General features: G+C 37.5%; 1 protein-coding gene across 36 annotated transcripts in view; it reads right to left on the bottom strand.

The window, feature by feature from the left end:
• Nucleotides 1–16,692, bottom strand: part of PRIMPOL (primase and DNA directed polymerase) — a 40,158-nt gene that overhangs the window by 21,025 nt on the left and 2,441 nt on the right. For 6 of the 36 annotated variants that reach the window (XM_070253192.1, XM_070253209.1, XM_070253201.1 and 3 more), the window contains exons 4-10: nucleotides 15,271–15,567; nucleotides 15,066–15,175; nucleotides 13,295–13,501; nucleotides 11,162–11,259; nucleotides 10,122–10,251; nucleotides 6,653–6,800; nucleotides 2,239–2,526 (exon numbers count right to left, since the gene is read on the bottom strand). In XM_070253192.1, coding sequence (XP_070109293.1) covers nucleotides 2,239–2,526; nucleotides 6,653–6,800; nucleotides 10,122–10,251; nucleotides 11,162–11,259; nucleotides 13,295–13,474 — 844 coding nt within the window. In that variant the 5' untranslated portion in view covers nucleotides 13,475–13,501; nucleotides 15,066–15,175; nucleotides 15,271–15,567. Of the gene's footprint in view, nucleotides 1–2,238; nucleotides 2,527–6,652; nucleotides 6,801–10,121; nucleotides 10,252–11,161; nucleotides 11,260–13,294; nucleotides 13,502–15,065; nucleotides 15,199–15,270; nucleotides 15,568–16,692 lie in introns of all 36 variants that reach the window. The other 30 variants (XM_023630914.2, XM_023630911.2, XM_023630916.2 and 27 more) reach the window with 10 other exon arrangements.

Below are 16,692 nucleotides of genomic sequence, written 5' to 3' on the forward strand. Positions count from 1 at the left end.
TGATCTATAGATCCAGTGGAATCTAAATCATAATTCTAGCAGGGGTGTGTGTGTGTGTGTGTGTGTGTGTGTGTGTGAGACACCTGACAAGTCGATTCTAAAATTTAAATGGAAATGCAAATGACCAACAATAGCCAAGAAATAAAGAACAAAGTTGGAGGAGTTATCCTATTGGATATCAAGACTTAAAAAAAAGCCATATTAATTAAGACAATTGTGGTGTTGGTGCAAAAATACATCAACAGAACAATGGAACAGAACATAGTCCAGAAACAGATTAAACATATATGGACACTTGATTTATGACAAAGATGTCCTTTTAGAAAAAGGACAGTTATTTCAACAAATAGTGTTGAGAGAAATGGATATCCACATAGGAAAAAAAAGCGAATCTTGACTCCTTTTCATCCAATAAGCAAAATCCATTCCAAGTGGATTGTAGATCTAAATACAGTACAAAAGGTGAAAAATAAGGCTTCTAGAAGCAGGAGAGTATCTATATGACCTTGAGATAGGGAAAGATTTCTTTAACAAGATAAAAGAAACACTAACCACAGAGGAAAACATTGATAAATTAGACTACTACTACTATTTAAAGTTAGTAACTTTTATTCACCAAAGACACAATTAAGAGAGTGAAAAGGCAGGCCACAAACACATCCTATATGATTCCAATTGTAAAAAGTTCAAAAATAGGCAAAAACTAATGAAGGGTGTTAGAGATACATTAGTGACTACCTCTGGTGGGGGGATGGTACTGACTGGAAGGGAGATGGAGGAGGTTCTGGGGTCCTGGTAATCTTCTATTTCTTGTCTTGGGTGGCGTGGTGACAGGGTGTGTTCATTTTGTGATAGTTCACTGATCAGTGCATTCAACTCACAAGTTATGCATGCTTCTGTTGCAACGCTATACTTCAATTAAAAAGTTTCCTAAAAAGATGTTAGCCTGTCCTATTAAAGCTCTGAACTTTTCAAAGGATACTTGAGGGGATGACTTCCCCGTCCGCTTTGGGACATAAATAAACCTGGCTCTACTGTTGAAGTACTTCTTTCAAGCACATCAGAACAATTTCCGTGCTAGTCCAGTAACCTAACTTTCAAGGCTGGAGCTGCCAGGAATCGGGGTAATCCACTCAGGGGCTTTTATACTCGGGGAGAGGGAGAGCACAGTGAGCTCTCGCTGCTCTCGCTGCCTCAACTGCCTATTAGGCCTTTTCCCTAGTTTTCTGCACATTAGTCCAAATTGGAGAGGATGTCCTGCTAACAAAACAAAACTTGCCATTTGGAAGAATGCTCCTCTACTCATAAGTCACACGGACTGTTCACACCCAAATCAGTCCATTGCACCTCTCTGACTGTATTTCCAAATTCCGGCACTTGCTTGTCAGGGGTGCTAGAAAGATACACAACACAGCAGGAACACTTCCCTGCTCTGGACCTGGTCGGTCGGGTAATCTTGCCTGTAATTTAAATCTACTTTCTCTCAACCTGTAGACATTGAAGCTCCCTGAAGTGCTCTGAAAGTCAATGGCAAAAATGCTGCTGTCTGGCCTTTCGAATCACAAGCTAGAACCTCAATATAAAGATGAGGGTTGGTTCAGCAAACTGGAGCTGGCTGAACTAGGGGTCCTGACCGGCCTAATGTGGTACCTAATCAGCTGAAGTCTTGCCATACAGTGCTGTGTACATCCTGAGGCTCAGAGACCAGAGGCAAGCAGAGTAGAAGAAAGCACCATTGAAGATGCCACCGGTCTGACTGTAGCAGGAAAGCTCATGAAATAGCCCGTGCCACTGCTGCAAAGCTCTTCAGTGAAGAGAACGCCAGCCTTACTTTGCCATATCAGAGTACCATTTTTATATTGTGTCTGTTATTAAAATTTATTTTATCTAATTAAACCTCTCAGCAGTGTTGGAGAGTGTTGGTCCAAGTGTCCCCTGTCAAGACTCCCCTGATAGGAATCCTTTGGACATTTCAGAGCAGAAGCCAGCCACGAGCATTCTCTTTTGGAGCTCAGGCCAGCCTGGTGCTTGTGTCCCACAAGGACCTCTCTAAGACCTCTGAGCAGAAACTTAGCAGATTTCTACCACCTGGGCTCACTGATCACATTATGCTGGTGACCCCACTGGTGGAGCAGTGGTGGTAGCGAGAATCCTAAGCAAATGGACAAGTGGGTACCGACTGGTCTCTCACAGAAGTACACAAGGACAGTCTAATAGAGAGCTGTCAATTTTACTTACCTAGATCTACAAAAAGATGTTTTTCTCCTTTGTTATTCTTCACAACTAAAAACGAAAGGTCAGGACTGCTTTGCTTAGCTGACCCCAGCCTCTCCTGTTCCTTTGAATTCAATGTCCAGCTCTCTCCTACATCCTTATCTGTGGACATTTCACTAAAGGAAATTTCTTGTTTAATTGGTGTTTCAGAAAAATGGGAAAATCCATGGTCCATTGTTTCTGGATTCCTATCATCATCTTCACTGGCAATTAAGTGTAAAGCAGGCTGCAAAATTTTTCTCACAAAATTACCTAAGAAAAAGAAATATGATTAATCTAACTCTTCTTTTCCGCAAGCCATAACTTAAGATCTAGGCGCAAATCTACACATACAATTTTACACAGGAAGACTTCTTTTTTAGATTTCTGGTTTTAAAACTGAGTTGCTATTACAAACTATAACATGCCTCTCCTGTTACTTCCTTCCTCTTGTGCAATCTTTTACTTTCTCAATTCCCATTGACAGGGGAGCTTGGTGTCACTTACAAACAAATCACCTTAGAAGGGAAGGTTCATTTGAGAAGATGTGTCAATGTTGCTAGTATGGACCTGAGCCTAATGTGTTGTCACCAAAAAAGCACCAATTTTATTCACAGAAGTTGAGTGGAGTTTATTTTCACAATCAATGATTAAAGAATGAAATGTTGATGGGGCCAGCCTGGTGGTGCAGTGGTTAAGTGTGCACGTTCTGCTTCAGCCACCCAGGATTTGCCGGTTCAGATCCTGGGTGCGGACATGGCAAGCTTGGCAAGCCATGCTGTGGTAGGCGTCCCACATAGAAAGTGGAGGAAGATGGGCACAGATGTTAGCTCAGGGTTAATCTTCCTCAAAAAAAAAAAAGAATGTAATGTTGATATGAGTAAATGGTGCTGCCAAGATAATGCACAGAAACCCTGAGAGAGTCTCTGCCACGTTCTCCTTGAGTCAGGACGTCAGCAAATTCCTCAGGAGTGTCTTCTCCCTCCTTTACCTGAAATAATATGCTCTAAGAACCCTGACATCCACAGCTATCAGTTCCAAAGTTGTTGTTCCTCCTGACTCTCCCTACTAATGGTCACAAGATGGGTCGTGACCTCAGAACTAAAGTCCAGAACTAAAGCAATTAAACACATTTATTGTATTTTCAACATTTATTCTAAGAGCTCTAAATATTAGTGGTCCTATCTTCACCAAGAAAAGATGACATAACAATCTGGAACTTCTTTAAGCTCTCATAAATTATTCATACCATAAAATCAAGTAATAACTTGGTTAAATTGATTCATGTAAAACGGTACTGGAGAAATGCAATACTTTAAGAAAAACTTAATTTAATTTTAATTTCTAACACTGGCATATCTGGGTTTGTCACTTTATTTACCAGACACCTTGATCCCTTAAATCATAAGATATACATACTCTAAATCCAAAATTCTCCTTCTCCAAATCGGACTTAATTACTCCCCTATTCAAAGAAACAAATCTGCTATCTTATAAAACACTACACATCAAAATGAAAGCAAAAGCATTTGATTCTTGCAATGATATGCAGACATGATTATGTCTAGAATGAGGGAAATAAGGTAAACACTGAGTGAAAAGAAATCATGATATATCAAAGGACAACAATGCAACACAAACATAAGTTGATAAAGTTAATTTCCCTGGAAATGTATAATTACATCTACTTGACACTAGGCAACGAGAGAGGGAAGGCATGATTGCAGAACCAGCTGCTAAGGTAGGCAAGGAGCTCCTGACCTTTGGCAGGGAGCTAACGTGGCCAGGATATGGTGACTGTGTAACCAGCAATAACTGCCAACACAGCCTCCCAGCAAACAACTCTGCTTTCCACTTCCCTTCCCCAGTCTTATCACCCTCACCTCATCATTAATACAGGGGCAATTTCAGTGGCTGAGAATAACTCAAAAGAACGTATCAGTCATAGAAATGTCACATCCTATGGCAGGCAGGCAGAATCAAATTTATACATTTTGCTAACATTCTATGATCTCTTACAATTACCCTAATTCCCCTTTCTGAAAGGCTGACAATAGGAACTAGAAATGGCACCAATGGATACACTGAGGGAGAGGAATTGAAAGGGAAAATCTGGACTAGTATTTCACAATCTCTGCATCTCTGGTTCTGGCAGTTCCTAAATTTAGAGGAAAGACGCCTTGGATGGCATCCATTTAGCAGGTCTGGCTGTGTCTCTCACTCTAGCCACTCCATACTCCCACTGCCCCCCAGATTCGCCACCAACTCGGATCGCTCCACTTTTGCTTAGGCTGTTCTGTCAGTAAAGCCTTTCTTACCCTTGTCTAGAGGATGGAATTTGATTTGAAGCCCAGCTTGAATGTCATCTGCTTTCAGAAGAGATCTATAGCAGAGACTGACAAATTTCTATCCTCTCCTTCTTCCCTAGCAACAAATCTCAATTTTTAGCTTTGTGGCTAGGAGTCTTGGAGGAGTAAATAGGAATCAAAGGAATATCTCGCTCAGGACTCTGCCCCGACACCCTGACAGTAGAGCCCACTTGACATTCAGTCATTCACTCAGCAAATATTTATTAAGTGCCTACTTGTATTTATTATTGATGCTGCTGTTATTGTTATATTATTATTGACAAAGATATTATTATAAGATAAGCTCTGGAAATAAGTGACTAAGAAAGAGTCCCTGCCCTAAAGAAATGGTAGGTGGAATAGAGAAGGTTAAAAAAAACAGGAAATTACCTCAGGAAGTGGTGAAAGCTTTGACACAATAAGCACTGGGTGCTCTCTGCGACCCCGAGGAAACACTACCCTAAGTCTTAGGGTTTGGGATGTGACAGAAATGGGTTCTCAGATGAGGATATCTACACTGAGTCTTAACAAACCAGGTGGAATGGAGGCATGTCCATTGAGACAGCAGCATCAAAAAGTGCAAAGGCCCAGGGATTAGAGAAAATGTGGCCCCAACGGGAGCTGAGTAAAGGAGATGAGAAGGGCCAAGTGGTGAGAGATGAGGCTGGAGCACAGTGGGCCTCACTGTGCAAACTAAGACATCTGGGCTTTTTCTTGAAGGCAATGAATAATCCTTGAAGGGTGTGAGGCACATAAGTGGCAGAATGAGATTGCTCTAACTGGCTCACTAAATAAGTAAGCTGAGCGACACGGAGGTCAAAGATGACACCACCATGTCTTCCTGGGGAGTCGGGTAGATCGTGATACCACTCACTGATACACATATCACTGGAGAAAGAGTACGTTTTGGGGAAAAGATGAGGAGTTTGGTCGAGGACATGCTGCGTTTGAAGTGTCTGTGTGGGGATGTTTAATAGGCAGTTGGCCGTATGAGTCTGGCGTGGAGGAGAACAATCTCGGCTGAAGATGGAGATTTGAGAGTCGTCAACACGTGGATAGTAATCACAGCCATGACAGACGATGATCCTCAAGGTTACAGATAGAGTGAACAGAGGGATAAGGATAGATTGCACAATTAGTAATATCTAAGGGATGAAAGAGAGAGACAGAGAAGGAATATCCAACTAAGCTATCAGAAAACAGGGAGATAAGAAGGAGCCCCACGAATATAGCATGCTAAGTCACTGTGACCTAGTGCTACCCTAATCTAGCAGTTAGGTTCCTGACTTTTATGCCAGTCCCTCAGTGACTATGTTCATGCCTTTTACCCTTGGTACCCTTGAAACTGTCAGACACTTGTAGTTCTGAAATGGATTACCTGTCACCTGAACTTCAGTTAATTGTCTGCTGCGTGGACCTAGGAAGACTTTACCTACATCTGCTTTGATAAACACTCAGGATTTTGGCTTCTGTTTAGACTGTGGTTTTCCATGTTCTCTTCTGCCTTTTTGCTCCCCTTCAGACTGTCTTCATTTTATACCTGGGCCTATATCTCTAAATGTCCAACCCTGAGGTTCAGCCTGGAAAAATAAACGAGCCTTCCTGGATGTGGCCTGGAACCCAAGCCGCAGTCCTCATGCACTAAAATGTAAGGCCAGGGCAAGGCTGAAGCCAAGGTCAGAAATCCAGATCTAAGACATCACAGGTAAGACTTGAACTGGGCCTCTCAGCTACTACCCAGAAAACTTCCAAAATGACTCCTCTTGGAGCAGAAACCCGTACCAGGGCGTGCATAACCATCTCGATACCTATAGCCAGAGGCACCAATGCCAAAGATACACTGAGTAGATTAATGTGTCTGAAATGTGTCTAGAAGAGGAAGATCCACCTAGAACTAAAGGCAAATCCTGAAAATGTGAAAAATCACATTTCCTTGTTTAGAACAGGTTAACAACCATAAGCCTAACAAATACTCACAAAATTTTAAGAGGAAAAAGAAAGTATGAGTTTTTAATATAACCCCATGACTTTTTAAAAAAGAGTATACTTACCAACATGAATGTTATCTTTAAATGCCACATCATGGAGTTGAAATATTAAATGGCAGCTAAATTTCTCATCAGTGCTAGAATCCAAGTTGAAAACATCCTCAGTTGAACAATTAACTCTGTATAACTCTTGAAGTGCTTTGCAAACATGCTAAAAACACAAGTAAAATGCAAATAATAAATTTTTTAAATTTAAAAATTTTTCCATGTGCAAAATTCAAATACCTTGGTACAAGTCTAACTTGTTTTTTATTTTGATTTGCTATCAGAATATTTATTATATAACAATTTCACCAAATTACTTATGTATTGTAATACATATCATATTTAAATTATATTACACGTTTATGTTCAAAAATTCATAGGCTCTCAGGATTAAAGGCCTCTTACAAGTTAACCAATTTACCTTAGACTTTAATATCCTCTAAAATCACAAAAATATTCCTTTTTAAGCAACTCTTTAAGTATCATCTATGAGTTAAAAAGTCACTAATTCCATTGTTTATAGTTTTAATTTTCAGAAAGTTCCTCAAAACATATTGAGCCCAAATCTAGCTCCAAGAACATAGCCTCTAGGGCGAGATGACGCTGATATTGAAGGCAGTTCTGCGTCATAGGGAGGCAGCAGGCATAAGGTTAGGAGCACAAGATTTGGAGTCAGAAAGATCTAGGTTTGAGTTCTGGCTTTGCCACTTACCAGCTGTGACTTTCGTCAAGACCAAACCTTACATTCCTCAACCGCAAAACAGGATAATAATAGGACCTGCCTTTTGGGATCGTTGTAAGGAGTAAACGAGAAAATGAGAGCAAAGAGTTAGCACAGCGCCTCGCACGTGTAACTGCTTAAAAGCATTAGCTGTGCAGCCGCGGGACAAGTCACTTCTCCTGAGCCCTTAGTCTTCTCATTTGCAAAACAAAGTCACTAAGAACTACCATTCAGGGTTATCAGTAGAAATAGAATCCTGATTACTAGTTAGATAAGAGGCCACCCAGAAGAAAGACCACATTTCCTTCTCGGTAAGGTGTGGCTCTGTGACTAAGTTCTGGCCAATGGGATGTGAACAGAAGGAGAGCTGGCCACTTCTTAAAGGCAAGGGGCAGGCCCGCCCTTTCCCCATTTTCCGCTGACTAGAATGCAGACATAGTGGTGGTGAGCCATCTTGACATCTTAGGAAGCGCAGAACAACAAGCCTAGTCCCTAACACAGAGGAGCCACACCCAGATATTACATGAGAGAGAAATAAATTTCTATCTTGTTTAAGCCATCTTAATTTCAGGTCTTTACTATGGCAGCTAAATCTATCCTAATGTATCTTCCATTAGACTATAAACTCTATGAAGGCAGAAGCCACGTCTCTTTGGCTAACCATTGTATTCCTAGTGCCTAGCACAGTGACACTTACTAGGGGCTGAAAAAATTTTGATAAATGAATAAAGCCTAGTTTTGCATTCTGGAGCTATACAGAATAAATATAATGACTCTGTAGGTAATAAAAGTAACATAATCTCCTAAGTTCTCTTTTCCAAGTTTAACTTTAAATAAAATTTTAAGTTATTTAAATATTTAGATTGAAAAATCCAGAAGTTAGAAAGATAGGATTATTTCAGCAATGTTACCTGTCAACATAGTTTTACAAAATGCTTTCGCATCAGAATGCTTTCCAATTGGGAGAAATGGCTTACTGAAATTTGTCAGCTAAGTCATTGAATCAAAGGGCATTATATATTATCAGTAGTTATTATTAGCCAGTTATTTATTAACCATCTGTTAAATTGAGATAAGAGCTAATTTAATTTATGTCTTCACACAGAGACTCAAAATGAAAAGTACTTACTGGATTATATACCTGTTACATACAAAGTAATCGATAAATGAAATTAATTTCAATATAATCATTTATAAAGGTTATACCAAGTAAAATAACCCTAATAACTTTTCTACCAACATGATAAACATGTTAAATAAAAATGCTGTATAATTTTATACTCAGATTTCTAGAACTTTGTCCAACTTTTGCTGATGTAGAAGTTTAGTCGTTCAAAACTAATTTGGATAAGACCGTATAAAGAATTAGAAGGAAAAAATTTTTAAACATCTACATTATCTTTGCCACCCCAGTGTTTATTAATCTATGTTACAAATGGGATTTGCAGCAGTGTTGATTCCATTAAGGATATTTCTAGTTTCTAGTACAATGTGGTACTTTGTTACTGGTATCACCATATTAAAGTGCCAGTGAAAATCTCTGAATCTTAATTCCTTGTCGGCCACACAGAGCCCACATAATAAATCCCACCTTGGACCGTAGAAGTGTATCAAACACCAGAAAAAGTCAGTATCCATGAATTATTAAAAACACAATTAAGGTTAAAAATTAAACAATTTATCAACTATAATGCAATAAAATATTTCAATTTATTTTTAAAGGTCCAATGCCTATTTTAAAAAAATGTAACTTTTTTGTTATTTTTGGTTTTTGGGGAGAGGGGGACTTATGTATATTTATTCTGCTTCAAAGCCAGGAGAAAGCTAACATTATACGATTTTTTTCGAAAACAATGTTTGCCTACATTTTTCAAATAATTTAAATATTTTTCAAAGAAAACATGTAGAGATTCAACATAATCAGTAGATATTTATCAAAAAACTTTAATTTGGATGTATTTTTAAAGTTATAAAATGAGTCATCTCCAGGTAACAGCTAAAAGAAAAAACAGTTAATAAATGTTAATACCTCCTCTGAGGCCAAAAAGTGGTCAACATAATTTTAACACAACTTAATGCAATACAATCTTAAAAGATTTTATAAGCAAAACTAACAGAGCTTAGTTGCACAAGTCCATATTATTCCTTTTACTAGTAACTTCTTGGTGTACACCACTAAATCAAAAATACATAGTAGAACTACACTCTTTTCTCTTTGTTAAAAACAGTGATAACTGTATTTCTAGAACAGGCTTTGCCAATAACTAGCTGCGGTACCTCGAGTAGGAATTAAGTCTCCCTTGGCCTTAGTTTCCTCATTTATGATGGTGCAAGATAGAATAATTTCCAAAATGCCTGCCAGCTCAAAAATTCTGACACTATTTTTATCAAAGGTTTTCTTGAAGTTTATCTCAGTAACCTATTTTTACAGTAAAAATTACTTTGCATAATCCTCATAAGGGTCAGCTATCTGTAAGTCAGAGAATATATAATTTTAAAACACAGAACATTCCCAAACTGCCACCTTTTTCAAAGATTTTATTAGATATATTAAATTTATGGACATAAACTGAACTTTCCTCCTTTTTAGAAGTTTACTCAGAGAAGTGATATTAAGAAATGAAAATCAAAGGAAAGCGTAGCAAGAAAAAGGAGAAGAAACACAGAACGTATATATTACAGAGGCTGCATTCACTTAATGAATGAATGGTGACTGAAGAGATACATGGAAAGATGTAATGAGAAAAAACTGAGTCTGTAATTTACCTCAATGAGTAAGGCAACCATCTTTTTCCCATCAGCTCCTGGATTGGCAGGTTTGTTAAATTCCAAATCAAAATAAAGTTTGCAGACAGCATTTTCAGGAATGACTTCATAGCAGTGTAAGAGATTTTTTCTGAATTGAATAATTCAAGATTGTTAGGTTTATATTATACCTTTTAAATCACAGACGTTGATCTTACATCTCAAGATACTGTATTAACGGCATTTTAATGACATATAACTATGACATAAGGAAGACATGATAAAGTGAACTGCTCACCATAGGTTTACCAATCATCGTATCAAGAGTTTCCATCAAACAAGAGGTAACACTCATATTCTGCAACATTATTTAACTGGGAAATATGGTCAACTTCATAGTGTTATTTATTCACAGATGATTGTGATATTGTGTAACACTGCTATATTTGTTTTTGGTGTCACCATGAAACAAATTTTGTTTGAGAAAAGCACTTTCTTTAATCGCATATTCTTGAGATTCCATGAATCTTTTGTATGAGAAGTTTTAAGTTTCAAATTTTCATTAGGAAGATAATATTTCAAAAATTGGTTAGAAACATTCGGGATCACCTGACTTCAATGAGCTTTCAGTGCCTACGTTTGCAGTTACATTCTCGCTGGCATCAAGAGGTATGACTTTAACATGGGTTAATAAGAATAGATGCTGACTTGATAGGTAAATGCTAACTTGTGCAGAGTGAAGTTCGGATGGCATCCTATACAAAGAAAAGGGCTGTGGTAATTTGAACAAGGAAAAGTAATGTGGGAATTGTGTCATCACGTAGCACAAGCAGTAAAGGAACTCAAAACACACACAATTTTTTTTCTCCCAACACCTAGTGAGATAATTCAATGTTACTATGACAAGGAAACTCCAGAATTCAATTCTAGTAGGAAAGGAGTAACTAATTGTGTGATTGAGAACTATGAAAGCCAATTCAGCCTGAATTAATCTCACAGACATTACTAGATGAAGGAAATGTAACTTTAGTTTAATGGGTTGTCCTTGATAAACTACGTACCGGGATTTATAATAAAACCAAAGCTCAGTATAGGTTGTTACGAGGTAAATACGTTGTCCATCGCCCCCTTTGTGTTCCAAAGCAAATACATGGACATCCTTGATAAAACCAAAAATAATATTCAAAAAATTAATAAAATGCAAATCTAAAATAAACTGTAGCTATTCAATGTTCATAAAAAATTGTACCATTCAATACATCCAAAACTAGAATTTGAACATTTGTACTGTTAAAAACAAGAAAAATAATCACTAGATCTATGCCAATCAAAATCTAGTTATTTGTATTTTTCATCACTCAAGTAATACATGTTCAAGGCAGAAACAATTAGAATATCCAGATTAAAAAGAGAAAAAAACGAGAAAAATAACTGTTCAATCACTCTCGTTTAACTTCCTATTCTAGTTTTGTTAGTTTATGAAATTAAACTTATTTTTTAAAAGTACCTAAACATTATTTTAAATGATTTGGGCTAAAATTAATTAATAAATTCTTTAATACATACAAAAATATGTGGGGATCAATTTTTTTAATGGAATACTTATAAGTTAATCTTAAAAGCTTCAGGAAAATTTTAAATGCTTAACTCTAACAAGTAACTATAAATTGTCTTTTCTATGAGAAGCCAATTTTTTAAAGGTTAATTGCTGTGGCACTGATCTGTTGGTGTCTGCTGCCATAAGAGTTTCTTCTAATAAAGGAATACACAAGTTCTTTTGTTTCTATTTAGCTAAAGGTAGCTGTTGAGCCTATAAAGGAACAAACTTTCATTTCATGAGTAAGAAATAAGAGGAGGACTAAGTTGCTTGACCCTATTAAAAATCTTCTTGGGGGCCGGCCCAATGGCACAGTGGTTGAGTTCGTGCACTCCACTTCAGTGGCCCAGGGTTTGCCAGTTCGGATCCCGGGCACGGACCTCTGCACCACTTATCAAGCCATCTGTGGCAGGCGGCCCACATACAAAGTAGAGGAAGATGAGCACAGATGTTAGATCAGGGCCAATCTTCTTCAGGAGAAAGAGGAGGACTGGCAACAGATGTTAGCTCAGGGCTAATCATCTTCAAAAAAAATCTTCTTGAGATAAATTGTATATACTGGTGATTGGTAAGCCCAGCAATCACATTCCTATACGGTGTATGATCCTATGTGGTGGTGATGATCCAGCAATCATATTCCTATTTTTTTTTAATTCAAGATCAAATGAATCTGTCAGTATTTTCTGATACTTGAATTAGGTTTACACAAAATGAGCATGAAAAGTTCTTCCTATATTTCCTAAACCATGCTGATGACATCTGAGTGAGCTTCTCTTTAGTAAGGAAAGAAAGATCTTCCTCCTAAAAAGTTTTAGCACTTTGAATTTTCATATAGCATCAATAATCAGAACACAGTATATTTACGGTAGATTTTGTATATGCATCTTTTCCTTATACTTCTTTACATTCCCCACAGTGCCGGATAAACAAACGACGTGCAATACACATCTGTTTACCTTTGAGCACCACACCCTTAGCAAAGCCAGCATGTAGCAAGCACTTCTTCCTCCCACTTGCAAGGGAAATTACTCTACTTCCACTTCCCCCTAATATGCTGGAAATTATTATGATAAATCCACTTTCCTATGCCAAAGCACAAAAGGAGACAACAGAAAGATAAATACCTGTGTGCTTTTGAACTATGGTTTAAGTTCTAGGGCTTATAAATTCTACGATATAATATTTGAGACATTTTCATTTCCTATCATTTAAATTCAATTCTCCTTTCCCTAATTTCATCCTTAAAAATCCCACTCTTCACTCATTCATTTCCTCATATTTCTGTGGGTAATTTTTTAATTTTACTCTTAAACTCAGTCATTCTATTATTTTTCAGTCCAAGAATATGGTTGCCCTTCCTCTAAGCAGTTTCATTTAAATGTCATTACAAATTTTAAAAATTAAGAGATATCTCATTCTTTTTCATTATTAAGTAAATGGCTAATATTCATAGAGTTTTTTTCCATAATACTGTGATATTAAGATCATGATTAAATTCTTTTGGTAGAGTATGTGGCCTGAAATGAAGACGAACACGTGTTTTTATAAATCTTAAATTACAGTAGCTCTAAAAAAAAGTAAGAGATGAGAAAATTACCTCTTGGCAACTCTTAACAAAATTAAAAGCTTCAGTTTGCCGATAAAATAGTTTCCAAATGGAAGCTGGTTCCTCTGGCTTGGACAATCTTGGTCTGTACACTGGGGACAATGGTTTCGTCTCATAAAGCGATGCCCGTTCTTCAATTTTCTTCAATTTGGCTTCCCATGTTCTGTTCATTGGTTGAGAAGTATGGGGAGACTAATCCTGTCACATGTAAGATTTCTGTCAATTACTACTAAAACAAACAAGGACATCAATTTCTTCATTTAGAATACATTTTGTTTAGTAAAACCTCAAAACTCACTTCCTAATGTTTATTTCCTTATCTGCTTTATATTTTGTTTTGTATGAAGTTTTAATGTGAAATGAGAACAGGGCTGGTTATCAGAAATCTTTAGATCCTGGCTCTTCCATCCAATGGTGCTAGGATTTTGGACAGGTTAATGAAGCTTCCTGAATCTTAATCAACTGCAGAATGGGAACCATTATCATCTTGAATACTTTATGTAGTTACTTGAGGGTACACGTGCTAAGATATATGACGATGTTTTATAAATTACAAAGCCTCATGTAAATATAAACGTTTTTGTATTATAACCATTTATTTTATAACCATTATATTGGTTATTATATAACCATTTTATTGCATCAAGCGCTATCTACCTTGCCCAGCTAGTGCTACTTCCTTGCCCATCATTCTTGTGCTATTATTTCTTAGCGTGAGGTTCATTTCTTGGCACCACTGGGCAGGTCTCAGCTCCATTTTCCTCTGTTTCCATTCATTGCTCTTCTTTTCTCCCAACACAAGTGTAAGTTGGGAGGATCACTCAGTGTATGAATGGGAATTACAATATTGGCTAGCTTTGGTTTAGGATGTCTATGGTTATCATAAGCATGATTTAAGAAAGGAATAAATAAATCTGAACCTTTGTCTGTTAATTCAATGACTGTATTTTTGTGAGTAGCCAATGTGAAATGATTGTCTTTTAACTCTTGTTTATTAATGACATGTGTTTTTATTTGTATACAATACTTCCTGTTAGCCATGCCAAGCTAAGGGGGCCAGGCAATACCTTTCCAATTTGGGATTATGGTTTTACTTACAAAGGAAATAGGATCGGTCTTTTAGAAGAAGGGAGGAAAAGCTTCCATTATAGATAAAAAAATGGCCACAAATTCTTTGCCATTCCTCCCATCAAGAGATGCCATCTAAGCCCACTCCCCTACTCACTCTGGGCTTGGCCACGTGACTTGCTTTGGCCAATGTCACATGGACAAATGAGAAGCGAGCAGAGATTTAATAATTGCTTTTGCACTGGATTTGGCTATCCTGAAGGCCTGCCCTGAGATTGTTCTGCTATAACTCCAGCCTCATAGAGGATACAAGGCCATCTGGAGAAGAAGCAAGGTATCCCAGCTAACGGCCAGCACCAACTATCAGATATGTGAGTTAAGCCATTTTGGATCATCCACACATCATCTGAATTCAACGTATGAGTAAGCCTGAGTGAGTGCAGGTAAGCTCTGCCAAAGAAACTGCCCGGCCAACCGACAGAAGAAAAAATTAATTTGTTGTTGGTTTTTTTTTTTTTTTAAAGCCAGTAAGTTTTGGTTTAGTTTTTACACAGAAATAGATCACTGATACAGTTTCCCTCTTCATTAATATCATCTATGTCATAATTTATCTATGTAGAAAACAGATATATTAGTTTTTTAAAGTGAAATAATAATAAATACTAAAGCATTTGAGGGTAATATTCTTACGTACCTTTGGCACTGCCTTTCCAGTACTTGTGCTTATCAAGTTGATAAATATTCTCTTGAATTTTAGCCAAAAACTCTGCAACAACACAACCTCAATGGCAAATGATATATTCCCTAGAAGGAAAAATAGAATCACCCTAAAAGATTAAGAGAGGGTAGGAATATCATGACATTGTTAGATTTCAAATTTAACTTCAAACATAACAGACCTAAGAAAGGTTATTCTCTCAAAGTTATCCACCTTATCCACATGAAAATTATAAATTATAAACCAAGGGGGCCAGCCCAGTGACGCAGTGGTTAAGTTCACACGTTCCGCTTCAGTGGCCCAGAGTTCGCCAGTTTGGATCCCAGGTGTGGACCCACGCACCACTTGTCAAGCCATGCTGTGGCAGGCGTCCCACATATAAAGCAGAGGAGGATGGGCACGGATGTTAGCTCAGGGCCAGTCTTCCTCAGCAAAAAGAGGAGGATTGGTGGCAGATGTTAGCTCAGGGCTAATCTTCCTCAAAAATAAAATAAAATAAAATAGAATAAAATAAATTATAAACCAAGAAACAAGGAATACAATTCTAAAGGTATCAATATAAATTTCATATCAGATATACCTAGGAAAGGAATACAATTTCAATGGATTAAAAAGATGGAGCAATTTTAAATAAACTGCTTCAATTCTTCAGTACAAAGTGATACGGCTCCTTATTGCTAGAAAGAGTCTTAGTATTCAGTTTACTTCAATCTGCTTCGCATACAGCTAGAAATCCCCTACATTTAGACAATCTGAGAAACTGATGTTCTCCTATGAAATTAACTTTTAATGAAGTCCACTGATTACTTAATGAAGAAAATAAACACAGAATACAATCACATATGATTTCTAGCTCTATATCTAACCAACAACTGACTAGGAATAACCATGTGGACATTCACACTTAGTGACGCTGATATGGGGAAAATTCTGATTTTGTAAGAATACTGGTACCACCACGGGAGAGTGTCATACATGAAAGCGAAGGAGTCAGTGGAAAACTAGTTTGACACTCACCAGACTGAGGGAACCATGAACGTCAACAGAGATAAAAAAAGAGAAGTTCAATATATGTTAGCCCTCGCGTTCTTTGCACAGTTTGACTATTTTAACAGCTGGGTTGAGGGTTAGAAGACAACTGGAGCTTGTACTATTTGAGCAGGAAGTTGACTGACAAAAGCAAAGGAAACAGAGAACAGGAAGGCATCTGGCATTCTGGTTTCAGACTATCATATTCCTCAGCCTTACCCTCTGAGAGAATATGTCATCATTTTAGAAACGCCTTTAATTCCTAGTGGGGAGAGTGCTGTCTTTCTTTTATATAATTGTACATCAGAACCCCTTTCACACAGGGACTGTAATTCTTTTTGGTAACAGCTTCCAAGTTCCAAAGAAAAATATTTGTTGTATTTTAAAATAGTAGGCTTAGGAGCTGTACTGTTTCTTAACGTTGCACCTGAATATTTATTTAACCATGTTTGATACCAGTTTTACAACTAAAGGTGGTTGGGCTAGAAAAAAGGCTGGCTTAGTCCTTTTAGAGTAACTATAGTATAGTGAGAGAAGGGGACGTGGGGATGCAGGTGGAGAGATGACTCAGATG

Source organism: Equus caballus, chromosome 27 (genome assembly GCF_041296265.1).
Source record: "Equus caballus isolate H_3958 breed thoroughbred chromosome 27, TB-T2T, whole genome shotgun sequence".
Taxonomy (NCBI): Eukaryota; Metazoa; Chordata; class Mammalia; order Perissodactyla; family Equidae; genus Equus; species Equus caballus.